The 26,665-nt window shown below is 47.1% G+C and overlaps 5 protein-coding genes across 5 annotated transcripts in view; 1 reads left to right on the forward strand and 4 right to left on the reverse strand.

The window, feature by feature from the left end:
• Positions 1-1,336: 1,336 nt before the first annotated feature.
• Positions 1,337-9,731, reverse strand: LOC131267627 (importin-7). The gene is made up of 9 exons (XM_058270548.1): positions 8,904-9,731; positions 5,114-7,063; positions 4,651-4,782; positions 4,378-4,554; positions 4,173-4,309; positions 3,771-4,092; positions 3,549-3,708; positions 3,325-3,468; positions 1,337-3,244 (listed from the first exon to the last, which is right to left on the reverse strand). The coding sequence occupies exons 1-9, from the start codon at positions 8,985-8,987 to the stop codon at positions 3,186-3,188; spliced, it is 3,165 nt and encodes a 1,054-aa protein (XP_058126531.1). The 5' UTR covers positions 8,988-9,731; the 3' UTR covers positions 1,337-3,185.
• A 510-nt stretch (positions 9,732-10,241) lies between these two features.
• LOC131261986 (membrane-bound alkaline phosphatase-like) lies at positions 10,242-12,591 on the reverse strand. The gene is made up of 3 exons (XM_058263872.1): positions 12,231-12,591; positions 11,732-12,093; positions 10,242-11,561 (listed from the first exon to the last, which is right to left on the reverse strand). The coding sequence occupies exons 1-3, from the start codon at positions 12,388-12,390 to the stop codon at positions 10,344-10,346; spliced, it is 1,740 nt and encodes a 579-aa protein (XP_058119855.1). The 5' UTR covers positions 12,391-12,591; the 3' UTR covers positions 10,242-10,343.
• A 681-nt stretch (positions 12,592-13,272) lies between these two features.
• The window catches only part of LOC131263810 (ribonuclease P protein subunit p25-like protein), a 30,023-nt gene continuing 16,630 nt past the window's right edge, over positions 13,273-26,665 (forward strand). Inside the window, exon 1 of the mRNA XM_058266070.1 lies at positions 13,273-13,389. The gene's annotated coding sequence lies outside the window, so the exon portion shown is untranslated. The remainder of the gene's footprint in view (positions 13,390-26,665) is intronic.
• LOC131263809 (aromatic-L-amino-acid decarboxylase) lies at positions 13,738-19,254 on the reverse strand. Its single transcript, XM_058266069.1, has 6 exons — positions 19,125-19,254; positions 16,294-16,478; positions 15,265-16,187; positions 15,050-15,189; positions 14,542-14,731; positions 13,738-14,453 (listed from the first exon to the last, which is right to left on the reverse strand). The coding sequence occupies exons 1-6, from the start codon at positions 19,252-19,254 to the stop codon at positions 14,306-14,308; spliced, it is 1,716 nt and encodes a 571-aa protein (XP_058122052.1). The 3' UTR covers positions 13,738-14,305.
• LOC131263811 (uncharacterized) lies at positions 23,492-25,156 on the reverse strand. Its single transcript, XM_058266071.1, has 4 exons — positions 24,846-25,156; positions 24,609-24,772; positions 24,415-24,541; positions 23,492-24,319 (listed from the first exon to the last, which is right to left on the reverse strand). Exons 1-4 carry the CDS (start codon positions 25,130-25,132, stop codon positions 24,199-24,201), a joined length of 699 nt encoding a protein of 232 aa, XP_058122054.1. The 5' UTR covers positions 25,133-25,156; the 3' UTR covers positions 23,492-24,198.

Consider the following 26,665-nt stretch of genomic DNA (forward strand, 5'->3'; position numbering starts at 1 on the left):
CATCACGCACAATTGAGATTATGGGTTGGAAAAAGGGAAAAACAAAACAAGATGAAATTGCGCGTGTTGTCCCATGCGCGGATGCTGTGTATGCTTACCTCCCGTTGTCGTCCCGTCCCGGTAAAATGTTGCCATTGAATCTATAGACACCGAGAAAAGGAGAAAGGTTAACAAAAAAAAATTGTAAAAGAAAGTTTGAAAGACAAGTGAAAACTCAATTGTACCGATTTTAAACCACAACAAAAATACATCGACCGTCGACAGCAATACAAACAATGAACGCCAAAATCAACTTTTAACCATCAATTTTAGTCCTTGACGTAACCAACTGATAAATCCAATTATAAGCATACATTCTATAAGTGAGAGAAAATAATAAAAAAAACAAGACAGAAGACAAGTAAGGAACACATTTCAACAAATGTAGCCAATTCGACTGGTGTAAAACAAAAGTAACTGAAAAAGAATTAAATTTTGGCAAGTATTAACAACATCAATTATTAAAAACAAAAAAAAAACAAATGATAGCGATAGAACAAAAATATCAAAAACAAACCATCAATCCAATTCTAGCTCATCTGATTGACGTTCTGAAGGGAAAAAACAAACCCAAATACGCTGGCTTCACTACCGCCAGCCCTTGAGGCACCAAATGGTGGAAAGGGGGATTGAATGAAAGTTTGTGAGAGGTTTAGAAGCAAAAAATCAATAAATTTACGTGTATCTACAATCGAAAATACATTTGCTTTCATTCATTTATTCGAACCTCCGTTAAAAAAAATGTTGCATTCTATTGTTTCTTTCCAAAAAAGATAAAGGTTTAACGATTGGCAATTCTCTTTTCGTAGCTCGCGCATGCATGCATCGTTAGCTTTATCGTTTATAATCAATATATATAATCCTTCACGCGTTCTGCTTTTACACACACTTGTCTTCTTTTTTCTGTTTGCTGGTTTCCATTTCCCTCTTTTTCCAGTTTTTGGTGCAAGAAGTATATAGAGCCATTGCGGATCAAAGTGTATTTAAATGCTTCTCCAACGAGCGTTCCTGCCGTGCTTTTCTTGTATCCGATTCTGTTGTGTACATTTGAGGAGGTCTGTTAAAATCTACCTCGTTTTATTTCTGTGTCCGTTCGTGATCACTTTGTTAGGCTGAGATAATTTGCGAAGCGTGTATCAGAGTTTGTTTTTCTTCTCTCGGACTATTAGTTCCAGTTTTTCGTCGATCGTCGCGCCCTTTCAGTCATTCTCGGTTGCTTTGTGTGTAATAAGAAAGAAAAATGGGTTAAGTTTAGCTTACGCAACACCTTAGTTCACCTAACGAAAAACACAACATATAATTCATGCATTTTTTATTGGTTTTCATTTTCAATCAGTTTTTTTTTCATTATTTTACTTTTCAATTAATTCCTGCTATATAGAATGCATTAAACAATATGAATGCGTGCATGAGTGTGTGCGTATGTAAATGCGAATACACTTAACGCTGGGATTTAGTCGTGCGCAGAAAGGATATAAAATGCTTTTTCGTTTCTTAGTGTTTCTTTTTTCTCTTGATAACTGCTTTCATAATGCCACCCCCTCCCACCGCATGTGGGAGAAGAGGAAGCACGTGTACTGGGGATAAGATGTGGTTAGTCTCAATGCGTTGTTTTATCATGCGTCCACAACAGAAAATAAACAACCTACTATTCCTAAGCTGCCCTGACTTAAAATCCCTCCCCTCCCTTCCCTTCCCTCAAATGCTAAATGCGAGCGCAAGTCTCGAACAAATGGTTTCCCTTTCTTTATCGTGTTTTCTTTTCTTCTTCCTTTTTTTCTGCCTCAAAACATCTCTCGTCAAATAACTTGGACCGGCGACGACCGAGTCTGCGTGTGGGACTCGCTGCTGCATCGCGGTCAAGTTAGGATCAATATCACAGTTGGATCCGGAACTAAGCAGGGGAGATTGTGCTTCTGTGCTCGCCCTCTCCCGGCTGCTTGTGTTCAAAATTTATTAAGCGCATCGATTAGCCATTGCATACACAACAACAACAACAGGCGGGAGATATATGGAAAAGAAACGAGGAGCCTTTTTAAAATTCGTCCCCTTCCTTTTTGGCCCGGAGCCAGGGGTTTTTCTCATGGAGATCATTCCCCCCATCTCTCCACTTTCTTCTCTTTACAAACCTTTGCCCCAGAAAACTTGGTCTTCCGGAAAGGTTCCGTTAAATAATGAGGGCACATTTGATAATTGTGGCACACGTGTTGAAGCGTAGCAACACGTCCTGTCTCCCGGCGACAACATTGCTTTGCTTTCTCCGGTAAACGTTGTATTATCATCCGAGTAAGCCATCGCCTAGCGGTATACTAATAGTCGGCTAACAGTCGATGCCTTTCACATTCATTTTTGCCAACTATGTGCTGGTGCACAACAACTCTTCCCTCAAATCATTAACAAGTATTTTAAATAACAATTCCTGGTGCTACACTCTACCCTTTCCTCTCTCTATCTCTCTAATGGCGCCCGCAGGAGGAGTCGCCTCGCATTGTATTGCTTTTGGAAAATGTTTTGTTTCGAGTTTTCCTTTGCTGCTGTGCTCATCAATTACGTGAAGAAAAAGCCCGGTGATAACTCAGGGCCTTGAAGGATGCACCACATCTCTTGTTGCATTGTTGGTTATACTCTGCCCACATCTTCCGTTTTATTGTGTGTCTCGAATCCTGTTTTGTTTTACATACACGCGCGCGCACTCACACATACACACCCATACATTTTTCTGTCCTAAGCCTACTGGGTACGCAATAATAAATGTCGGTTACATTATATTCTGGTTCAGTTTTGGATTGGTTTTTCTTTTACACTGTTTACTGTATGTCTCCCTTCTTCATTACACCAGACCCTTGGGGAGATTGGGGACACGAAATGATAAGCATTTTGAAAACCGGGACCCTCTCTAGCCCTTGTGATTGATGCCGCAACATTGAAGCCGACGAGGAACAAAAACATGTGTAGCAAAATAAGTATTATCGTTCGATCAAGACGATCGTCGGGTGAACGGTTGACAAGGATGATATCGGGTGGAAAACTAACTACTCTTTACACGGTCGAAGAGTGGATTCTCGATTGGATGATGATGGTGTCTCGGCTTCCCTCACTCTGTCTATGCCTGGATTGGTGATACCGGGGCCGGCCAGTGCAAATTACTACTGCTGTCCCGTAAAGCTGAACGTGCTGGGTACTTGGTGTTGGGTGAATTGAAAGCCTGTGAGTAGAGAAAAGCACGGACCATAATAAATGAAAATCATTTGATCACAGCGACGACTGTCTACTAGCAGTTCATACCTCCGCTCTTTTCAATCTCTTTCGAACGTTTCGTCTCCTTTTTCTGGTTCGCTAGGACGAGCACATCCTGCAGATTTTTGCGCTCAGATGCATTCAAATTCCTGGTAAGCATTGTATACCAGGTCGGATCGGTGTTGGGGAGATCTGTTTCAAAGCGAGAATGGAAAATGAATATGATCGTTTACTCTTCAAGACAGGGAGGACTTGGCTTCCAAGACACCTACTGTTCATAACATCCTGGAACAGGATGTACTCGTCCACCGCGTTCGGGTTCTCTTCGTCGTCCAGCGGGGTGGTGTAGCTTTCCAGCGCCGTTTCATCGATCTCATCACCGTCATCATCATCGTCGTCGTCGTCTTCGTCGTCATCGTCCGAATCGGCATCCTTACAAGTCGGAAACAAGTTTTTGAGCAAAATTCATACAATAATGTTCCATTTCTTCTCACCTGAATTGATGCGGTCACCTCGAAGCCAGCTTCGCTCGCCTTATCCTGCACCATCTTGGTCACGTTCTTAAAGTACGGGCTCATCTCGTCCACGTCGTCCTCGTCGCTCGACAGACCGTCCTCCAGATCTTCGCTTTCGTCCTCGCTCTCCTCCTCCTCGCCCTCGGCAGCGCGGGCCGCGTACGCACGCTTGAGGCCGTCGAAAATCAGCAGCATCGTTGGAATGATCTTGTCTGGCAGTTCGCTCAAAACGGTCGGTTTTCGCTCACCCATCGACAGCAGCGTGCACAGACCGATGATGCACAGTTTGCGATCGTGGATACTACAATTCATTCAGATGAGATGAGGTAGGAAGAATTTAATTAAAAGCATGTTTGTAGGAAGGCACAGACAATCACTCACCCGAGGAAACAATCGTAATCGTGCAGCCACTGCCGAATGAAATGGGCCGTGATGGATGAATCGGGCACCGGTATCGGGATCTTTTCCAGTATGTCTAACAACAGCGTTGGATTGTAGTAGATAGCTGCAATAACAACCTACAAACGAAACACCCTAATGAAACCCCAAAGTTCGAGGATATGGGACCGATTTGTTGTAAACCTACCTGTAAGCACATGGTTCGAAGCTCGGATGTTTTCACTTCCCGAGTTAGTCGCATCAGGGCCAGCTCCACGAAACTCGGTATAAAATCATCGATGTGCCCCTTGCACTGCAGGATAATAACCTCCAGCAGCTTCGCCGCACTGCACTCCGACTCTTCCGAGGCGCTGCTCGCAAGTATCTAAGGAGGGACGCAATCCGTTAAGACCAACCTATTCCCATGCTGATATAAATAGCGGATGTGACCGGAAGGTCACAGGTGGTTCAATTTGCTTACCGACTTGCACATATTGTACATCGCAATGACGTGATTCTGGTTCGACAGGAACGCGGGCGTATCGACGGTAATGTAGTTGTGCAAGGCTGGCATCATGTCGACGAAATAGTCGGCACCATTTTTCTCGAACAACTAAAGTTGAATGGGAAGGAGAGTTTTTAAATTAATGCATTAATAAATAAACCACTTATCGAATAGTAACAAGATTTCCAAAACTACTTTGATGCAAAGTCGTTTTATGTTCTTAATAAATTTATAATAAACAAAATAGTTCGAAAGATTATCTTTCAGCTCGAATTTATACACAATCTTAAAGTAGCGAAGTCTACAAGAAGAGAAACAAAATGCGTAGGATTCAACTGTTCCACAAAAAAGATGGGTTTTACGGATCGTCATTCATCCTTTCCACATAGTTTCTTTTAGAAAAGAATCTTTAGATTATGAAAACTTCATCTCATCGTACCTGATAGATCAGCTCTAGCAGCTTCCACATATCCGGCGAAATCGACTTTGATGTTAAGTCACACACCAACCCGAACGCTTCCTCGTAAAACTCGAACACGTTCTGCTGCAGCACGTGGCCGATGATCTGCAGCACGATCGGGTGCAGCGAGGCGAGCACTTGCGGGTGCTCGTCCATCACGGCCAGCAGCGTTTCCATGGTGCTCAGGAGACCCATCGCCGTGATTGCCTTCTCGTCGCCGTTCTCGTCCGTCTCTAGCACCTGGCTGAACGTGGTCGCCAGATGCTGGCAGATGTCTACCGCGATCGGTGGTAGCTGATCGGAGTAGGTGCACACGATCTTCTGCAGTACCGTCGTCAGCTCCTCGTTCTCCGTCTCGCGGATGATCTTCAGTAGTTCCATCGTAATCTCCTTGATTTGGCCCTCCAGGTACGGTGCGGCATCGTCCTGCGCGATGAGGTACATCTGCATCGACACGGCCGCCTCCACCTTCACCGGGAGCTCCTTGTCGGTGAGCAGTGCATTGCTGAGGAATCGCATCACCTGTTCGAGAACCTGCGGCGACTTTAGCTTGATGTCGCTGAAGTAGTGCATCACCCAACAGGCGCGCGCCCTCATGTGCCCGTGCGGACTGGCGAACTCCGGGAAAACGTACTGCATCAGCAGCTGCTCGACCTGCTCCTTGAAGATCTTCTTACGCAGCAGCACCTCCGCAAGCGAACCGACCATATGCAGCGCACCGTCCTTCTCCTTGTGGCCGAGGTTCGGCGTGTTGATGATCTGCATGATGATCTGCATCACCTGCGTCAGGATGCCCTTGCGCGTCTTGCAGCAATTGTGCAGCAGCATCTCGGCCGACTGCACCGGGGATACGAAATCGTCGAACACGTCGAACTTCTTGCGAATGTACTCGATCGGGTCGCTATCCCACAGCTCCTCGTCGGCGTCCGTGTACGACATCAGTGGGAAGATCACGTCCCGAATAATCTCAATGATGTGCGGCTTCAGCATCTTCCACGAGTACGCGTGCGATACGGCTGTCTTGATGTAGTCGAGCGTATTGGTCATGACGCGCGGCGACACGTATACCTTGTTCCGGTACTGGTCGAGAATTTTTAGCAGCACCGTCAGCAGCCCACTGGTAAACGTCTGCAGGAACCAGTCGGCAAACTCTTTGTACTCCTTCGAGATGACGTTGCCCGGGCTTCCGTAACGCTCGAACATACGCAGGATGATGTGTGAGGCCCACTTCTTCGTCTTCCACCAGGGCAACTGCGGTCGTTCCTCTTCCTCGATGTGCGACGAGTCCGGTGCCGGACGCTCGAGGATCTGGCGGCAGATTTCCATCCAGCTGGCAAACACATCCTTGCTGATCACCTCCAGCGGCAGCCAGTACTGCGTCAGCGCGTAGTAAATCTTCAGGATCTGCTTCTGCATCAGCACACTCTGCTCGGACGGCTCGTTCAGCACGTTCAGCATGATGGTGTAGATTTGCGGCAGCAGCAAGTTCATCGCCTCGGTCAGTGGGAACCGCTCAGATGACTTCTTGTATTCGTAGTGCTTTACCAGCTGATACATGCACAGGAGAGCGCCGTGCCACGCATTCGGGTCGCTGCTCTGCAGACACAGGCTCACCTTGTCCACCACCTGTGTCCACCGGCCCGGGAAGTCGCTTTTGATGATGTGGCTTAGGCAAAAGCAAAGCTGAGCCCTCACCACCTCGGCCGGAACGTGCACGATCGCTTCGACGATCGTGTCCCGGACCATGGCCCGGTCCTGCTCGTGGATGGCGAACGGAATCGGATTGCCAGCTTCCGCCTCCTTGTCCGGCCAGCTGCTGTTGACCAAGTTCTTCAGGTAGATGGCCCCCGCCAACCGGACCGGCATTTCCACTTCGTTTTGCATGACCACCTGCAACAGGCTGGGCAGGAAACCGATGATCTTGTGTACCTGTGAGAGAGGGCGGAAAGAAACGAAATTAGCAGCAATCGCTACAAGACTACACAGGACCCAGGGGGACCGTAGAGGGGCTGTACGCATCCGTATCAGAGACCATTCGTATGTTGCTTCGTGATCGGAATGCAGAATTAGCAAATGGTTCGTTTTATGTGCCGACATCCATTGTTACCAAATTCGAAAACAAGTTGAAAATTTTCCAATACAATATCCGGACAGTCGATGAAGATTTATTTTGTATTTTAAGAAACATCGGCACATCGTCAGAAGCAACAGTTATTATAAACTAAGCGAATATGTTAGTATTTACGAACAACCTTGATCGCCGTGGTATACAACCGTCTTTCCATCAAAAAGCAAGCCGTGCTATAAAATCCCATCGACCCGCCACGCTGCAGCTAAAATAACGGAGGATATTTATTTTAGGGGTGTTTAGGTCAACGCTCACACCGATCACCCTAGGCAACCGTTCAAACACCTTCCGAGACCAAGTTACGGTTTTCAAGGCGAAAATGGCCCATTTTATGTGTAAAACAGTTGAGCCAACAGATTTGTTGACCATATTTTTGAAATACCCGAATCGATTGGTTTCAGAAGATCTTTTCCAGCCTCAAATAGCAATCTTAAAAGATACGCGAACACACAGTCGAAAGGCATTTAAATCAACCTTCATTCTGGAAGAAACGCATGAATCATCCGCTTATTTAGCAGATTATCATCGTTCCGCCGATCGTCTAGTTTACGTTCATTTGTGAACTAGGGGGTAGGTTTTTCACGACCACACGAGCCAAGCAACTGCTATCGACTAACCGGAGACGGTGGGTCGGAATTTGATTAATGATTCATTTAAATGTTTCAACATTTTAATGGAAACTCGCTTGGAAGTGAAAAAACAATATCAAGAAAATTCACAAAAGCAGTGTTATAACACTGTTTCCAAGTCGTTTTTGCATCGATAGAATCGATCTTTAGGTTGTATCTCTCCCGATGGTGGGAGGATTTATTCTACAGCGACTTGTGGCAAGACAACTGCCGAGAAACAGTTTCAAGTGTTTGGTCAATGAATTATCTTCGCCAACAGGTCGAGGGGGTAAAAGCAAGGTGGTTGATTCGTCATGAGCCCTGGAGGATTGTCTAGTCTTTTTCAAAGTTAGTTTTACTAATCGTTTGTCTTCATACTGCAACAAGCACATGAAATCCTCAAGGTAATAGGAAATCATTAAGACTAGGAGTCTTGTTATCCAAGTTTTTATCAAGCAATTACGTTCTTTTTTATACCAACTCAGCTTTTTTTAAAACCCAATAGCTTTATCATACATTCAGAAAGATTACAGTTGTAAATAGTGCAATAGGTTTTCCGAAACCGCCAAATTGAACAACTTCAATCCTTCGATCCGACATGCCAAACACGTGAAGCGGGATAGAACATTCGCGGTCTCGCATCGCACAGATGTTCAGCGTACAAAAGTACGTGTCACAAGCACACGAATCATTCCCACCAGCCCACTATCGGCCGGTTTACAAAATCGCTATTTTTAAAATATGGGTCCAACAATCCTTCGCTGATAGTGCTTGGTTTTGGCTTGGTCGAGGTCACCGGTGGACCAGCAGAACCACCGGAAGCTACGCAAAAATCGACATCGTTACATTCCACGGCGCCGGGAAAGAGCGAGATCGAAGCGCCGAGAGGGTAAAGCGAAAACTGCGGTTGTGCAAGCGAGATCACGCGTGCGATGATGGAATTTTTACACGAAAAGCACATGGTTTGCCACGATCTTCCCGATGGAATTTCCGGGCGGCAGACATCGTGCTGGTTAATGGACGCCTGTTTCACCTGGTTCAGCTGCTCCTCAGCCTGCATTCGCTGCGTTGGCTCGATGGTGGCCCGCAGCAGTTCGCTAATCTTGACGGTATCCATTTTTCCTCTTGATGTTTCCTGTCACGCTCACTCCCGTGCGACCGGCTACGGAACTTCCTAACCTAAAATCAACTTTTTCAGCCGCAGCAGCACTTTTGACACTACGCAATGGCAACGCTAGGAAGCGCGATTATTAATGCACTGAGTAGGCGATTTCTTAGCCGCACAGAACTGATTAGATTGAACAACACGCCGTGCACACTTGCAAATGCTTTGCACGGTGAAAAAGTCGATTAACCGACCACGGTTTCCCGGCCGGAGGAAGGGAAAGATTCGCAACTCAAAAAACACAAAGAGCCGGAAAACAGACACGCGGTTTTGCTCACACCTCCGATGAGTGTGTCGTGCGGAACGGGGCGTTCAGAAGTTTGGTTTCGTTTCAGTTTCACGGAACTTTTGCAATCCTGTATCCCGCGGTGCTGCTAGCACACCGCACACGACACAACATAGGCACACATGCGAACAATTTTGCACAATCCGCTAGGGACGATCAAGGAATCCGCGACGAGCTCTCGGCGACCCGCTGTCAACTGAACTGCAGCGAGGTTTCGGGTTAGCTTTTCTGGTTCATAACTTGATTCTGCAATAACTTTTTAGTTCCTGAACCGATTTTGACAAATGACCCCTCAAATTAATGGTCTTTTCAAGACACGCAACTTTGTCATAAGTATGGTACTACAAATTTAACCATCTTTTCTAGTTTTTCTAGTAGTTCTCTAAGAAAGTCAATTGTGTAACGAATACATTCGCATGGTATGCACAAACACATCCATTCCGGTACGTATGAATTCATTTACAATGGCGGCCGTGTGTCACTTGTGACGTTAATTTGCCAAAGGATCCCTAAGTTCAGGTTACATTATTTAATCATTGTCCCTTTTTTCCTTTTTGCTGTAATTTTATCCTGTTTGGGTGAACTTTTAACATCTTTGCGAAGTGAAGTAGAATATAACCATCAGATTTTACCATTACTTTTTGATGTTAATCGTTTATTTTAGATTGAGATTTTAGATTTGTATGATGCAACCTGATGCTAAGCTACTGGCCCAAAATGCCATGCGCTCGTTTTGGCGCCAAAAAATATGTAAAATTTGGATATTTCATTGTTCCAATTTAGAAGCGGGTATTGATTTTGAAAATATGTTTGTGGAATTTCTCCTTTTACCTAAAATTATGGATATTGTTACAATATGTAGACATAATGAACATCAGCAATGACATACACATGTGCATGCAAAAATAGACTCGAAATCGTTTCATAAGCAAATCCCGGCACAACGGTAAACATTTAAAATTTATTTACATACACAACACTACACAAACTATAGTTAATTAAAATAAAACAATGCTACCTGTTTACAAACTACCGCCAGCCCCGCACGCGTGCTCGCCGTTACCAATGCAGGCAGCGTAGCCGATCAGGTGTGGTATAACGTTTTGTTCGTACATCCCGCCAAACAGATGTGACCAGGGTCCGTAGGCAAAGAGGGCAACATCGTCTCCACCGTGAGTTTCAAACTTCATCGGTACCACCTTCGGAAACTGGAACTCGTGATCCTTAAGCATCGATTCCGTTATACTTGGCCGTTCACCCTGCGGTCCCGGAACTGGCCCACCGGGCCCATTGGCATAGGCTAGTGTGGTGTACGGCTTCCTGTCACCGTCGCTAACTTGGCTGTTGAGGCCGAGTATATCGTTGCCGCGTGTCGCGTACCCCGATAGCGTCATCGTGTGCGAATGGTCAGCCGTAACCACGAGCAACGTATCGTCGGCACGGGTTAGCTGGAGGGCCACCTGCACCGCATCGGAAAGCTGTACCGTTTCATCGAGTGATTTACGTGCCTTCGTGAAATGATGCGCCAAATCGATCTTTCCGCCTTCCACAAACAGAACGTAGCCTTCGGGGTACTTTTCTAACGTTTTTATCGCCGCGTACGTTAGATCGCTCAACGTCGGATCCTCTTCTGGGTGTGCATCAAGATGGAACTTAAGGTGATCCGCACTAAACAGGCCCATCAAATAGTCCACCTCGGTAAAGTTCAGTGCCATCAGATCGCGCCTATTCGACACATATCGCGCCGTTCCGAGCGGTTTGTCGTAGTACCATTGCGAGATCAGATTCACCCCGTCCAAGCGCTGCCCGGGGATGCCTTGCTCGTCTTTCATCGAGCGCGGGATAAGCTTACGTCGTCCGCCGCCGAGGATGACACGAAAGTTTTTCCCCGGCTCGCCGTAGATCAGCTGTGAGGCAATATCGGGACACTGTGAAGGATCACCACCGGATCGGACCACGTCGGCATCGCTTTCCCATTCACGGTTGGATGTGTGCGCGTATGTTCCGGCGGGGCTAGCGTGTGTTACTCGGGTTGTCGTCACGATTCCGGTCGCTTTTCCTGCCGCCTGCGCCCACGCCATTATCGACTGGACGTGGTTGCGCCGATCGTTACCGGCGGCACAGTTGCTGAAGTTGACAGCGGCCGTAACGCCGATCGTTGCATAGTTGGCCTTCACACCGCACAGGTATGCTGTGGCGGTACAGGCTGAGTCGGCCACTTGCTTATCAACGCAGTACGTCTGTGAAGAGGGTAAACGAGCTTTCAGTACCATAGGAATTTTCGTTCGAACGTCACGTACACTACACAATGTAATTGATAGGTTGGCACTACTTTCCAAGGAACTGAAATCCAAATCCATATGCAGAACAATGTTTTGACGGCATGACATAATCCACCAACGGCGCTTACCTTCACAAGGCCAACATCGGGAAACTCTTCGAATGACAGCATGCTTTCCTCACCCGTATGACCTTGTTGCTGGCCGAGGTACATGCGGCTTGCCGCGAGCGTCGGTATAGACATACCATCACCGAGGAAGAATACCACATTTTTGGCCACGTTGCGATTCGGGCGTTTCAGCAGTTGCTCCTTCAGCTTCAGCTGGGCCCCGATGTTCCAGTACTGTGCCGTTTGTTCGTATTCACCCGCGGAAATGAGCCGCTTCTGTCGGAGCCGTGCCTCATTTGGTTGTCCATCACGACCGCTATCGGTCGTTTCTTCCGGAGTGGGGCCGCCTGCATTGCCACCAGGCGGTTGAGGTGGTGGATGGACTGAAATGAATACATAATTTCGATACTTTCGATTTCATTTCATCCGTTCATTTGTAGATCACTAGGGGAGAGTTGTGGCATGCGTTGTTCGACATAACCACTCCGTTTGGGTGGAAAATAATTGCAATTAAACTTACCACTTTCCCGCTCAGTAACATTTACACTGTTTTGGTTTCGTTTCAGTGGCTCGCCGACATCTAGCTGTAGCGCGCCCGAATGATGTCGTCCGTGTATCGACACGATCAGTAGTAAAACAGCGGAATAGTACACGAAACACATTGAAATAGTTTTTGTCATGGATGTCGTTACTGATGGGAACAGACAAAAGTTATTTCAAGTCTGCACGATCTGCCTTCTTTTTCCGACGACGGGTTCCGAGAGTGTTGCGACTGCGAGGCACAGGTATGGTGGAACGACTGATGTACTCGATCGCCCGACCGGCCAGCAAGTAGACAGCGTAACAAACGTTTTGTCTTCACGGATACGGAATACTACTACCAGTGATCTGCTGCCGTTGGTGCTGCGGCGGCTGCTGCTGCTCGTGGCTCGACACCGAAGCGTTATCGATTCGGCAACAAAAGGCACGTATATATAAAGAACTATAGGCTGGGGAGACGCCGGCACCTGTGATGAGGTCACATTTTAAAACCCCTGTTTTGGCAAAACGGCATTGAGTTTGAGAAAATTTAAAATTTTTAATTTGAAATAATTGCACCAGCATTGAATTTTAAATAGTGACCCAATTTTACCAAATCTATTCGCTACTGTGGGATAGCATTACAATGGTGAATTGCCTATAAATTAGGTCAATAATTCATTTTATTTGGCTTTATGGATATGATCGCCATGAGGAACTAATTCAATATCCGTCCGATGTTAGGATACGAGATACACTCGATTAATTTAATTGTACATTGTTTTGTTATTCAGTGTTTATAAATCTTAATATGTCACGATGAACTCCAATCAGGGGCCAATTTTTTAAAAATTACACTACACCACTTGCTTTGGCACTTCGATCCTCGACGGCTTAGTATAGTTTTTAAAAATGCCGTTGCCATAAAATTGTTTAATTTGAATCACTTGAATCTGGTTTCAAAACCCGATTTCATTCCAACTTCAATCTGGGTTGAAATTAATAAGATAGCACTATAGTATAAACGTAAGAAGACCGGCAGATTGAACTGCCAAAAAGGTTTGTTTGGATTTGGAAAAAACACGCGGTGTTTATTCTCTGTAAATAGAAGTGAAAATCGAACAATTGTGAACGCAACGAGCAGTATAGTTTTGTAACAGGTTAGTGGAAAAATTTCTCCAATGTTGTGCCGAATGGCATGGTTGAAGTTAAGGTTTGATACTTGCATTGAAACAATGCAGATCGTGCTTACTTTCACGTACAGACTGTTCCGATGTGGTGTTTTAAAGGCAATTGATTGTATGTTACGTGCAACACCAATAGATAAGAGGTTTGCAGTGAGTTTCCAATTATGTGATTAAGTGGCCAAATTCTGTGCACCTTTTTATCATTTTACATGGTAGAAAACTGATCCCGCCGTGCAGTTTTGCAATGTAAACAATAAACCCTTGAATGGTCAAAACAATGCAAACAAATTCGAAACAACAACAGAAGTTCGTTGATGGACACATTTATTTCAGTTACTTTAGCGCACATAAGTACACACAATTCTTATACTCCTATTTTAAACGGCGCTGCATTTTGGGTGAACGCCACAGTTACATAAGTTTCGTCATGGTATGAAAGGGAAACAACTTACAAACTAATCCTTCTGGTGGAGAGGCCTTATAGTATAGTGCTCTTTTCTGGCTACGCGATAATACACAAATAAATAATACTTTTTTCAGTCGGTACGACCACCTCGGTACCACGTCCAATAGATGCGGATCGATGATAAATGCTTTCCTAAAAGTAGCGCGTCTCGTGCTCTCGGCCTTGGCTGTACACGATAACTGACGGCGATAACGGTCGGGCGTATCACAACTGCTGAATGTTCGAACAACTCTTCGACTTGGTGGCCGGTCGTGAGTCCTGCCGTTCGTGGAGATATGGCGGATGACTGCAACCGTTCTGCACCGGGTTGCATCGGGCTGCTTCAGTCGAGGGCTCCATCGCACTCTCCGTGGGGTCCGTTTCGTCCGGGCTGGAGACCAAGAGAGGGGGCGATCGGGAAATGCAAGAGTTGGCCCGGCTTAGTCAATTGCTGGCCTCGTCCGTGCTGTCGCTGTCGTATGTGTCGTTTGAATTTCGCTCCCCGTTCATCCGCGAGGCGCGCTGTAAGCTCTCCAGGATGTCATCCGTGTCGACGATGACGATCGGTGTGCATCCGTCTGTAAGTTGGGAACTGTTCGAAGAAAAAGGAAACCCATTATAGTAACACCTTTTTCCTTTGTAAGAAGTTTCGAAAAAATATGAAAATATCCAACACTTACCGGCTGTTTTGTCGTTCGAAAATTTCCCTCGAAACGCTGCGCGTGAAGGAAAACCGGGTGGACATACTGCGGGTGAGCTTCTTCGGTGGCTTTTTGGCGGCGGCCGTGACGACGGGCTCCATGATTTCTTCCGGACACTCGGCAGCCAGCGTTTCCTCGGCGTAGTTTTTAATTTCCTCCCAGGCGTAATCTGGCGAAGAGCGCACAACGTGTTGAAACATTAATAATCAACCCAGCAAAATGGTTCCCGTGGAGGAACTTGCTATCGAAGGGGAACTAGCTGATAACATCCCATGCGCCGTATTGCATCATGTGATGAAAAATTAACACATTGAAGCAACCATCCCTTGTGTCGTAGCATTGGTGTGAGATAAAATCGATACCGTACAATTATGCAAATCGATAGTAACGTTTTGGAAACGTACTGAACCCGAGCGGAAGTAGGTAGGGCGACAGAATATGGGGTGGGGTTTTCAACCTGCTTGACACGTGCTTTCCCTTGACTTACCTATATGTTCTTCTGTGGCGTGCTCGTATGTGACACAAAACCGGATGATGTATTTACCCCGGACCATTGCAGGGGTCATGTGGAATTTGCCCGACTGATTGATCCTCGCTAGCAGATCCCGATTGATGCGATCCTGTTGTCTGTTGGAAGGGAAAGTAAGGGAACCAAAAGTTGGTCACCAACGCTTGCACTCTGGTGGTGGTGTTGGTACTTACTTGAGTCTAAAACAGACCAACCCCAGGTTGACATCGTTGCGAACCTCGAAACGCTCGTCGGAGTTCACCAGCGTCTCAAATCGTTTGGCCAGCGCGATGTGATTGCGGATGTATTTCTGCAGCCCAACGATACCGTACGAGCGGAACACGAACCAAAGCTTCAACGCTCGGAAGCGGCGACTGAGCGGAATTCCATAATGCCGGTAGTCGATCGCGCTGCTGTGATCGTGCTGTAGGTAGAGCGGATCCACGGCCAGCGCCGTCGTGAGCGATTTAACATCTTTCACCCACATGGCCGAGCAGTCGAAGTTGGTCAGCAGAAGCTTGTTCGGGTTGGTGTTGAACGAGTCCGCGTACTCGAGACCTTCCTTGAAGCGTCGCATTTCCGGCAGGATGAACGAATTGCCCGCGTACGCCCCGTCCACGTGGAACCAGATACTGCGCACCTCGCGGCACACCTGTCCAATCTCGACCAGATGATCGAACACACAGGCCGACGTCGTGCCGACGGTGGCGACGACGAAGAACGGGGTCAAACCCTGTGCCATATCCTCCTGGATCGCCTGGCGTAGCGTGTCGCCCCGGAAGACGCCCCGGCAGTCGGTATCGAGTGCGCGCAGCTTCACGATCGCCATCTTGGCCGCCTTCTCGATCGATGAGTGTGCTTCCTTCGAGGCGTACGCGACGAGCTGCGGCAGATAGACGCTGTCGTGGACGTCGTGGTGGTTTCCCTTCAGCTCCTTGATGGCACGAGCTCGGGCCGCCATCATGCACACGAGGGCACACTCGGACGCCGATCCTTGCAGGACGCCGCCCCCGCGGCTGCCCTTGGCGTCGCTGCGGAAGAAGCAGGGCAGATCGAGCGCCTTCGCGTACCAATCGAGGACGATCGTTTCCAGCTCGGTGGCCGCCGGACTAGAGGCCTAGAGGAAAAGGGGACGAACGCGTTGGGTAAATATTTCACACCGTAAACCACCTTCACCCAACAACAGCGCACACCGCCTTCACTCTCATCGTTCGTACACTTACCCATGAGAAACCAATTGACCCGATTGCGCTGCTCAGCATGTCGCCCAGGATCGATGGGTACGAGTTGCCGGCCGGGAAGTAGGCAAAGAAGCGCGGATGATTCCAGTGTACCATGTTGGGCATGATCTTCGTCTCGACGTCATCCAGCATACGCTTAAAGTCTTCGCCCTTCTGCGGTGCCTCATCTGTTGGAGGTGAAGAGAAAAAAAAAGACACGCGAAACGACCCGAGTGTCGATCGCGACGATGATCTCTTGTTAGTGAAATGTAGTTTAAGGCGGGTATGTTTATTCAATTGGTCGGCTAGGTTTGAGTTTTTGGCACTAAACCCCCGGTTTCTGTTGGTTCTCTTTTTTAATGTTAATGGCCCGCTTTTATGTCCACCGGATGGATACTGGAGACCACAGAACACAGGGGCACGATCACCGTCTGTTGATCACGTTTCACGAAAGGCAGACTTCAAGCTACTTTTACCCTTCTAAACACGGGATTATTCGGAATTAAAATAGTAGTATTAAAAAAATTAGTTTCCTCCACTAGCATAGTTTCCATCTTTATTCCTCAGTTTATCGCTCGATCCAAATAAGCGGTACTCTCTTTCTCCCGACCCTCGCCAGGAGTTGGCATTTTGATTACCGTGTTTTTCTGCGTGCCGGTGGGTTTTGTGTACTTTGGCGCATTCGAATGCATCGGCAGTAAACCCCGCGGGTTTTGGTGTAATTTGATTATACTGTTTTCGGTTTGCCGCAGTGTACGGGGCGCGTTCTACGCGGCGTAGTTTTTGCACCAACTATTTCTGTGCTCGGGTTCCACGGGTTGCACACCGTGCAATCTTCCTCTTCCCCGCTGGAGATAGGGATTTGAAAATTGTGCTGATTTTGGTCTGAGCTATTGTAAGATCAGATGATCCGAGCGTCGATTTGAGAAGTGACTCAACGTGCTGAAATATGGTCCGCCCGCTGTGGAACGCTTGTTAGCACCAGGGCGTCGTGACGGAAAAGGTCACGAAGAATTGAGAATGGTATTTTGCAGCAGGATCTCCGTTCGAAATAATATGTTCGTAGTGAATCATTGGTGATAATCAGAAAAGGGATAAACAGCCATGTCTCATTTTTGAGGGCTTTCAATATATCGGCCAATTTTCTATTATCCGCGTGTGTAAATAACAAACACTTTACCAACAATTCAGACCTTTCTTCTTTTCCCATACCTATATTATAGTTTTGATGGACAAATATTTGAATCTTTTCGACGCGCGGTAGAACGATGCTCGTCTGTGTAAATCCCCTGCGTACCGCAGCATCCGGGACATTTCCCAGGCCGTGCGTCGTGCGTCGTCGGGGTGATGGATTATACACTAACCAGTCAATGTCAGCGCTGTTCATTCATTCATGGAATCACTTTCCTACAACTTGAACCACCCGTGCTCGAGCGCTAAATCAATAAACTATTAGACTCTGATGTAATATGCGCACCCGTGTCCCACCCGGAACAGTTGAACCCGGGTAAGGTGGGATAGAAACGTCAAGTAGCAGCTCCCCCGTCGGCCGGAGTTGACGGAAGTGTATTTGTTGTTTTTCTACCTCCGAGTCCGATCTTGTGAAGTTGCGCGATGGCTTGTTAATGTTTTGTGTTCTTTACAGTTTCGGCGAACAAAATCTGTCTGGCATTAGACACAGTATAAGGTTTAGGTGACTTTGCAGTCCCCACCGTTGAGGCGTTGCAGTCGCTCGTAATCGTTATTTTTAACTGGGAATCTCCAAGCCAGGAAGAACCGTCCTGAGTTTCGTTTTTCGTTTCTTTTTTCGCCCTCCCGTACTTTTGAAGGTGTCACATTCGACATGTACGTCATATTGCACATAAAACTGCGAGCGTATTGTACGATCGATTGGTCGCTCACACGGTTTCAAGCAGGCCACGCGTCGTCAAGGTATTGCAAGGCAATCCAGGACTCTTTGAAAAGGAAGTAAAAACAAAACCAAACGTGAGTGTAAAAACGTTTTGTACACAAGAGACCGCAAAAGTTTTATCGTGGCATAGAACGTACGCGTGTGCTCGGTCCACTCTTCGGTTGGTTTGTCTAAAATGGATTATCGCCAAACGAACGTTAATCCTTGCAGATATCCCCCGATGTACCCGTGTTCGGTTGACCGCGTGCTTGCGCGCGTCACCATCGGCGAGAGAGATATCTATGGATAGGAAATGTCTATGGATAGGCTTTGGCGGCGAATTGAGGAGGCCATAGTTTACCCCCTTTTTTTCGCGGAGAAGGCTCGGTGGTTCACTGCGAAGGGGAAAAGGGGGTACTAAAGGGGAGTAATTAGTAAACTGCCTCACCCCTGCAAGGGAATTCTTCAAAGGGAGTCCATAAACACTATCGATGACTTCATCCTCAATTTATAACGTATGGTTTTCTTTTAACGATCTCAAGTTTATCAGTTGTTTCCTGTTTCAGGTGACTAATGTGTTGTTAAAAAAAACGCTGATCGTATAAACCAGCTGAATCCTGTTGGGAAAATCATTTCCCGGTTTCCAATTCAAACTCCATCACTAAATGGTTATAATTTTTCAATTGTAGGTAATCTATAGAATGACACAGCCAGAACGATTTCGGAAGAGGTTGCTAATTGAGATGGGGTTTCTGCACATGATCGGTCAATAATCACCCCCCGAGGAACGTTACACGGTGCGCACGTTTTTGTCAAGTAACTACGTGTGGCTTACGAGTTATAGAGGAGCACGTGTAGCCTACTAGGCTTTGACGATTTGATGTAGCAAAACAACTTTACCCAAATCAACGCTAGCCTAAATGCTTAGAGGCTAAGAGCTTACCTGGAAGTAGCTGGCGCAGAAACCCGGGATCCACCGTTGGAGCAACGTCCCGCGTCTCAATCGTCTGCCCATAGTCGCAGATGTAATCGATCATCTGTTTGCCGTACTTTCGAAACTCCTCCGTGTTCATGGTGATTGATTTGTGTTTATTTTGACCGTCACAAATTTCCGCCACAACCAATTCACTTCGAAACTCCACTCAGTTCAACTCAAAGCACACCAGCACACACACGGTGGGTGATAACTGTTTGTTCTGTGTAGTTGGCCACCGCGTACGTAAAATCGTTTGCACTTCAGTTTTGCTACCGAAAATATTTATCCGCAAAAATCACGCAATGGTTCGGTTATACTTTGCATAAATATGCACACTCTGTTTGACACCTATCCTCGCTAAGTGCACACACACACTGTGTTCCGTGCCCGTAGCGTAGTTGAATCGGTACAATCCTCTATTTGCTCGAGGTAAGTCCGGTGTGGAGGCAAATCTTCACGTGTTTTGCAATGGACTCGTGTTTGTTTTAGTTTACAATTTTCTTACTTCTCACTACTCCGGTGCGGCCACTCTTTCAGTCCCGGGGGTAGTGTGCTTACGCTTTCGTTAAACGATCGTAACTGAACGGGTCCGATGGCGGACGAAAGCTTTTTATCGCGACCATCCCCCGAGTGCGACCGCGCAAATTCGCGCCCGAATGCGAGAAGCGCTCCGAGCGAACGAGATGGCGCGATACGGCTTCGGCCGGTATACGTTTCGGTTGCCACCACCGGTGAACGTCGCGACGTCATCGACCCGATCCCGAATCCGACGATGAATCCGTCGTGGAAAAGGAGGCCGGCACCATAGCCGTTGTGTTCGGATTTCGGTGTCGGGAAGCGGTTTGACGAAGGCGTACCCCCTCGAGAGAAGTCTTGAACCTGGCCTGGGAGGGAACCTACTACATACCACGTGTAATACCCTGAGTGTAGTTTCCTTTCCGATCACCGGATCTTAACTTTGTTTGCGTCCGTGTGCGTGATCCACTGTTTGTTCCTTCCGCCCAAAAAATTACGATCCACGTGCGATATCCAAGGTATGTATAGTGATAACCGCTGGCGCCAATTCCGAGGCCGGGAAAAAAGCACCATTTCCCACGATATGGTGGGTCAAAATTTCACAATATTCGTCAATAACGTCATCAGTGACACGTTCCTCCTATCTTCATCTTGGGATCTCTTTCGTGTTCGGTATTGGAGTTGTGTCAGACGCTACACTTTCTACCATACACAGAGGAGTTGGCTTGCAAAAAAAAGGGCAAAAGCGCACGATGGGCAAGATCCGATCGTATGTCCGCACGCGACTCTGTTCCACGTTGTCCGTTATCAGACGACTTTGCGATATCGGAAGCTACGGATTATCGTGCCGATTGAGCCGGGGCGCAGCTTGAGATGCCACCGTTGTCGCGGGCATTTCTAGTGTTCATAACTCATCACTTGGCAAATAGAGAGCCAGCTAATGGTCACAGTAGGTCCGATTGATACGCTGTACGGATCAAATCAAACGCAAAGGATCCAACGTTAGTTCCAAGAATCTAACCTTGGAACTCTTTTTATTGTCTGTCGCGAAAACTATTGCAACATCCGTCTTTGAACCTGGTTCGAACGGCATTCCTATGATTGTCCCCCGCTTGGCATCCTCCTCGGTGTGAATCACCCTACGCCGGATGATTTCATTTTGGGTCCCTGGCGTCTAAGATCTTGCTTAAGATCTCCGTCCTGCGTCGGTGCGATGTCCATCTTACTCATGGCCTAGCAATGCCACGCTTTCCAACTGTGTATACGCAAAGTTATTACCCACTTTACAGAAAAAAGAACCCCCCCCCCTTCAAACGGAAGATGGCATATAAAAATCGGAATGGATACTCGCATGTTTGTACAACATTTTCCCTCAACTCGACTTTTTCGGCCGTGCGGCATCCATTCTAGGTCATAGATATATCTGTGCCGTTTGTACCGCGGATGTTTGGACTGGCTGCGTTAGAGTAACTGCCGCCCACCACGTGGCCGAATAACCTTTGATTGTATGCGGTTAGCTTCAGATGTGCGATGGGGTCAGTATATTTCCACCGGGTACGTAAACAACAACAAGTGCGGGTGCCGTATTTCATTCACAGGAACTCATTTACGGCTCTCCGACGTCGATTCTGGTGTGCCTCGGCTAGTCTAGTCATGCTGCATTCCTGTGTGAATTCCTGACCGATTCCATCCACTTGGTGTATTGCCTAATTAGGACCTTGTAGAATTGACTTGCTGCTGGTGTTGCTTGTACTGATAAAGCATCACTATCTCTGCGTAGCTTTTGGGGGTTCTTCATATCTCCGCAGTATGATGATATCGCTTTCCCGGTGGTTCCCGGCCCAATAATTCTATGTTGGTGAAGGCGTCTAATAAGCGCCTCCTGCGTGTGCCTTCTATCGACGATGATCTTAGATTGGAGATCGATCGCACCGCTAGACAGAGCGTGGAGTACCACTCGACAGCTGACGTCATGGCGATGCTTATGTCTTACTCAGGTCCCCCACTTGAACCTTGGACCCATCTCGTTAACGGTGAACAAGTCGCCGAATCGGATGACGGGCGAAAAGTGGTTTTGCAAAAGCTACCGCCACGGTGAAGCTTCGTTCGCCACAATCCGTCACAATTCATCTCGCCAATTAACACCATCCAACTAAGTAAATTTCAACGGTCAGCTCTTGTCAGCGGTTTGCCGCGTGGCTGGATGGACATCTGGTAGCGGATGAGTGTCATGTCGTCATGTTCGGTTCACGCATCCGAAGGAAGATCGGTCCAAAGACCAATGATCAATTATGCTGTATCGTTTGTCTGTTTATCTCTTCTTCTGTATGTTCTCTGCGAGCTTTCCATTCAATTTTTTCATGCAGAACATTGTTGATTTTTTGTTGGATCAATAATTGAATTCTCCGTGACGTCTACAATCCCTCTCCCTCCCGGAAAGGAATCTTCCAAAGGTTCCGGCGTAGCTCGGATGGTTTTAAGCAAACAATCTTCTCCATCACAGCTGTTGGGAACATCGCACCGTGTGAAAAATTTATCGTTTGTTTGACAGTGCGAAGCGTTGAAAACAGAACAATTTCTCAGGCGGATGTTTTTAAGCTCTAGCCTCTCCCCGTAAAACGGGATCGTTATGAATCGAAGGCACCACCCATTGATAAACCGTTCCGCAGTGTACACGGAACAGAAAGGCAGCAGAGGTGGAGCCGGGTTTAACGCAGGTAAAGTTGTAAACACGCGCGTAGGTGTCGTTTTTACCGTCGGGAAAACTCAACCCGATCAGATGTTCCCGAATGGCCACTCACTATCGCTTTCCCGCCATTGATAGGTGTATCTGGCGACTGGATGGAAATCTGGATGCCGGGTTGCCCGCGTCATCGCTTTTCCATTTGGAGTGTGAATCAGCGCTGGCCTTTGCTGCTCCGTTATAAACAATCCGAAAATCCCTTAAACCAAGGAGAGGGTGAGTGAAAAAGATAGCATAAGAGATATGGTGGAGTCGGTTACGCCGTTAGGAACTATTCGTTATCAGCGACCGAATGTTGCTATGTACCTTCATACCAGTGTTCATATGTCTGGGCTAGTTAATTACATCATACCGAAACTGATTTGTCCGTTTTATCGGTGTTATCTATTTATCATTTTGTGTTTATCATTGTTATGAGCTTGTCGGATTCCTCGCGTCGTTTTGTTGTTTACGTTTTCGCCACCGCACTTACTGGCAGGTATTCGATGGGGACGCCTGGTCATCGTTAGAAGAGTCACATTTTCCATTGATTATTTTTGTTTTATAGATATCTGTGCTATTCTCAGCTGTTTTAATGCTGGTGTAAACATATAAATTAAGCTGCAAAACTGTTTTGCATGAGATTTTATCAGTAGTCTCTGCAAACCGACACATGATCGTAAATCTCGATCGTTATCACCAGCAACAATTAGGCGGCTGACGTGCAGAAACGTGCCCCAAAAAGTGAACCGGTTCGCACAGATAGGTGTAATGTTGCGATAAGGAAAGCGCTAGTGCAATCCTCTTCAATCACGAGCCCCCGGTGTGATGTCGGATGATTCATCCCGAGGTGACAGGGTATCATAAAGCCTCCTTACCTTATCATGCACAGTGTGTTTGGGTAGGTGAAAAGCGCCTTCAGGTTTAACGGTAAGCTGCCTGCCTCGTTGCATCATATCCCCGTTCCATTCGTCTGATCACACTTCAAACAAGATCGATGGAGCGAGCGGGCGGTACGATAAACGTTCATCAATCCAATCACGTTTTCTTTCCTGATTATGTGCCGAGAGTGAGTGCATTTCGATTTCATAGCTTTTTATCGTCGACGGTAGCATCGGGTCGGGCCGCTATAGCTTTATTGGCTTTATGATAAATGTACGCTCTACTGCGTACTGGAAAAGTTTTGTCTGCATACGGAGGCAGACGGTTCGGATGTGGCCCGTGGCGCGCCACGGGAAGTGGGTTGTCCCTTTTTGGTTTTGCGCAGAATTTAAACAACCTCCCTGCCGGCGTAGAGTACATTATGTTTGTTTGCTAATTGCTTGGTACACACAAATGCGCGAAACTTTGAACGGGTGTTCTTTCGTCAGCTTTCTGGACGGACCTGATGCCGCATCAGATATCGGTCCACCGATAACTCATACCGGAGGCCATATTCTATAGATAGCAAACGCGCGTGCCTACGAAGGTGGCGATCGGTGGCGACGGTGGGGCGGTTGATTCTTGAGCTCTCCTTAAAAGTGTATCAATGTAACAACCGTCGTCTTCCTAAGTGCTGCATCGCGACGACATTAGTAATCGTTTTGGAAAAGGGGTATTCCCGCCGATGCCGACGATGTAACTTTTTTATGTACTTGTTCCCGGTAGGCCATGGAAATAATCTGCACATGCTTTGTGAATCAGCGATATTTAAATATCCGTCGATCATATTTATTGCATTGTTGGTAATGGGATGGTGAAGGTCCGCCATTTTTCCGTCGGCCGTGTGGAATGTGGGTTGATTTGGCTGTGTCTGGTCGGCAACTATTTGCATGGAGTCAGGGAGAGTAGTTTCCGGTAGAACAGTATGAAGTAATCCATGAATCCGGTGGCCCCGCATTCGGTGATTCGTTTCGAGAAGCAGTCGCGCATACTGTAGATTTCACTGTTGAAGATGAAAAGGAATTGGAGGAGCAATATTGACCAATTACAAACCATCCTCAGATATTACACAAAAGGGGCTTTGGAGTCGCAACTTACTCGCACTGCTTCTCAGTGTACTGAGAGAAGGAAACGTTCTCTATGCTGTCCGGAAGTTCGCTTGTGCACTCCTCTATCATCGGCGGCAGTTCCATGGCACAGGCCCGGTAGACGGGTTCCGAGAATTCTACAACGAACGGCATAAGAGTGGTCACACTATGTTCGGGATATTCGTTTTAGCTCACATGACGCACTTTGCAGCAGCGCTCCACCGTTGGTGCAGGCCATATTCAACGCTTCCGGGATGGCGCCAACCACCTCCTCCATGACTTTGACATTCTCTTTATCCAGGCAGGGCTTCAATTTGGCCATCACCGGCTTTAGACACACGAAAGACTCGTTGATCTGATCACATACGCTAGAACATTGTTAAAAGAAATGTGTTTCATTTCGATGCGTCGCAGTAGGCGGAAAGGTTTCAGTTCATTCACTTTTCAATCAGTTTTGCCTTATCCTTGGTTTCCAGGCCGCTCGTGTTCACCCTCAGGTGATCCATGTTGACGTGGGTCATGAAGCACCGGGGCAGGTCGGTCGATATGTAGTCTTTAAGTTCATCGAACGCACGCTCGTCCCCGGTAGCGTTGCGGCAGTACTGACGGATGTCTTGTAGGAACGGCGGACCCTCGAGGGATTGAGTTTCACATGATGGCGCTGCACTGCACGCCATCAGTAGAAGTGGAAGTATGGCAAGCAATGACGAACCACCGCCGAAATGCATCTTTCTCGGAGCAACGAAAGTGTCAACACGATCACCCTAAAACCTACCGTTCAACTGACGGACTACGATCTGACGATCTGGTTTACACCCGCTCTAGCGGTGTTGTATCTGGTACAAATCTGGGACAAAAAGAAGTAGAGATCGTCGCCACAATCACTGCCACTCCCCATTCCCTTCCGGGGCCATTGTTTTGGAATAACGATGGACGACAAAAAATCCCAACACTACCCATCCACCATCGTCAACTACCGGGTGTGTTTATTCGCAACCCTCACTGTTGCTGTAGTGTGCATGGCAACATTAGGGAACGTCAAGGGTTCTGGGTTCGCGTACCGGAACACAGACAACACCATTGACCCATGCGCGAGACAATCATTATCGAATTAAGGCGATTACACTTTCCCGTGACTTAATTCAATTGCTGGCGATCGCATTAGCCTCGGGATGGGAGAGGTCTTGCTCTTGTTTGCTTTTTTGTAGTACACCAGGGCTAGTGGTGAGGCAGCTTCCTCTTTAGCCATGACGTGCCATCAACCGGTAAAGTTGTTGGAGAACAAAAAAAAGAGAGTACTACAGCCGATGGTCAGCTCAAACTCACGAGGTGACAAAGGAGGGATTTATCTGGTAGAAATGCTTATGGAAGATTTTATCGGCAAACTCATACCCAAATCAAATTGGTGACACATTTTGGAACGAAATTTACAAGCTTTCAACATAACAGATGTTTTACTTGTTTTGACCCTCAGGAGATATATATGAGATTCACTAAATCTATCAACTCCGTTTTTAAAGGAACTGTTATTATTCGCACATGCAAAATCAAAAGCCCAAATATCCGGGAACTAAACGGTCCTAACAGCAGGGCAGAAAACTGACTTTAATACATATTTACAGGTTCTTTGTTACTTCCTTGGGATATCCAGTGTCGTTTTTATATCGTTTTGAACAAGTACTTTCAACGCGGTGTCAAAAATGTCTTGTCATTACTTGAATCCATTCGCTTTCTATGCTTCTGCTTCATCTTTCGAATGTTGCCCGCCCATTCAATGTTCTGTTGTCCAAGAGCTAGCTGAAAAAAATCAACAGCTGTCGATCGTGGCATCAATCCACATGGTCCAAAGTCCATCCTGCTTTGCCTCCGAGGAGGAATGTCAGGTAGATCGTCGTTTGGCAAAGTCTTTGGGCAAACTCCAAATCGACCGGAAGGCTCCACCGTATCGTGTAAAACCGCTCGCAAACATTGCGCGTTTGGAGTTTCACCCGGCAAAGAGAGGGAAACAACATAGGGGATAGACCTATCCATCGCGTTATGCCCATCGCCCATCGTTTATGGGCAAATAAAAGTGCTACGTCATGGCGGATGCGTCATTCACACCTTTTTTCGCCGTCTCAAGAGGGGAGTTCCCATGGAGCAAAGGCACAGAAATGCCCGTGGCCCCACGAATTATGCACGGTTGTATGCCGGTCAAACATCAATTACCGTACCGACACACGCCACGCCGTGATCTGCAGACTTTTGGCTCATGAATGAGT

The sequence above is a fragment of the Anopheles coustani genome, chromosome 2, assembly GCF_943734705.1.
Source record: "Anopheles coustani chromosome 2, idAnoCousDA_361_x.2, whole genome shotgun sequence".
Lineage (NCBI taxonomy): Eukaryota > Metazoa > Arthropoda > Insecta > Diptera > Culicidae > Anopheles > Anopheles coustani.

Bases quoted from the DNA above. Each gene is read 5' to 3' on its own strand.
- LOC131267627 (XM_058270548.1), bottom strand. From the start codon at position 8,987: ATGGATACCGTCAAGATTAGCGAACTGCTGCGGGCCACCATCGAGCCA. The intron at 7,064-8,903 runs GTGAAACAGGCG...CCTCTCTCACAG, and splicing joins CTGAGGAGCAGCTGAACCAG to GTACACAAGATCATCGGTTT. The intron at 4,555-4,650 runs GTAAGCAAATTG...GTCCCTCCTTAG, and splicing joins TGTACAATATGTGCAAGTCG to ATACTTGCGAGCAGCGCCTC.
- LOC131261986 (XM_058263872.1), bottom strand. From the start codon at position 12,390: ATGACAAAAACTATTTCAATGTGTTTCGTGTACTATTCCGCTGTTTTA. The intron at 12,094-12,230 runs GTAAGTTTAATT...TATTCATTTCAG, and splicing joins TGTTACTGAGCGGGAAAGTG to TCCATCCACCACCTCAACCG. The intron at 11,562-11,731 runs GTAAGCGCCGTT...CCCTCTTCACAG, and splicing joins CCGATGTTGGCCTTGTGAAG to ACGTACTGCGTTGATAAGCA.
- LOC131263809 (XM_058266069.1), bottom strand. From the start codon at position 19,254: ATGAACACGGAGGAGTTTCGAAAGTACGGCAAACAGATGATCGATTAC. The intron at 16,188-16,293 runs GTAAGTGTACGA...CTTTTCCTCTAG, and splicing joins GGTCAATTGGTTTCTCATGG to GCCTCTAGTCCGGCGGCCAC. The intron at 15,190-15,264 runs GTAAGTACCAAC...CCCTTCCAACAG, and splicing joins TTGGTCTGTTTTAGACTCAA to ACAACAGGATCGCATCAATC.
- LOC131263811 (XM_058266071.1), bottom strand. From the start codon at position 25,132: ATGCATTTCGGCGGTGGTTCGTCATTGCTTGCCATACTTCCACTTCTA. The intron at 24,542-24,608 runs GTGCGTCATGTG...CGTTCGTTGTAG, and splicing joins CGGTGGAGCGCTGCTGCAAA to AATTCTCGGAACCCGTCTAC. The intron at 24,320-24,414 runs GTAAGTTGCGAC...CATCTTCAACAG, and splicing joins TACACTGAGAAGCAGTGCGA to TGAAATCTACAGTATGCGCG.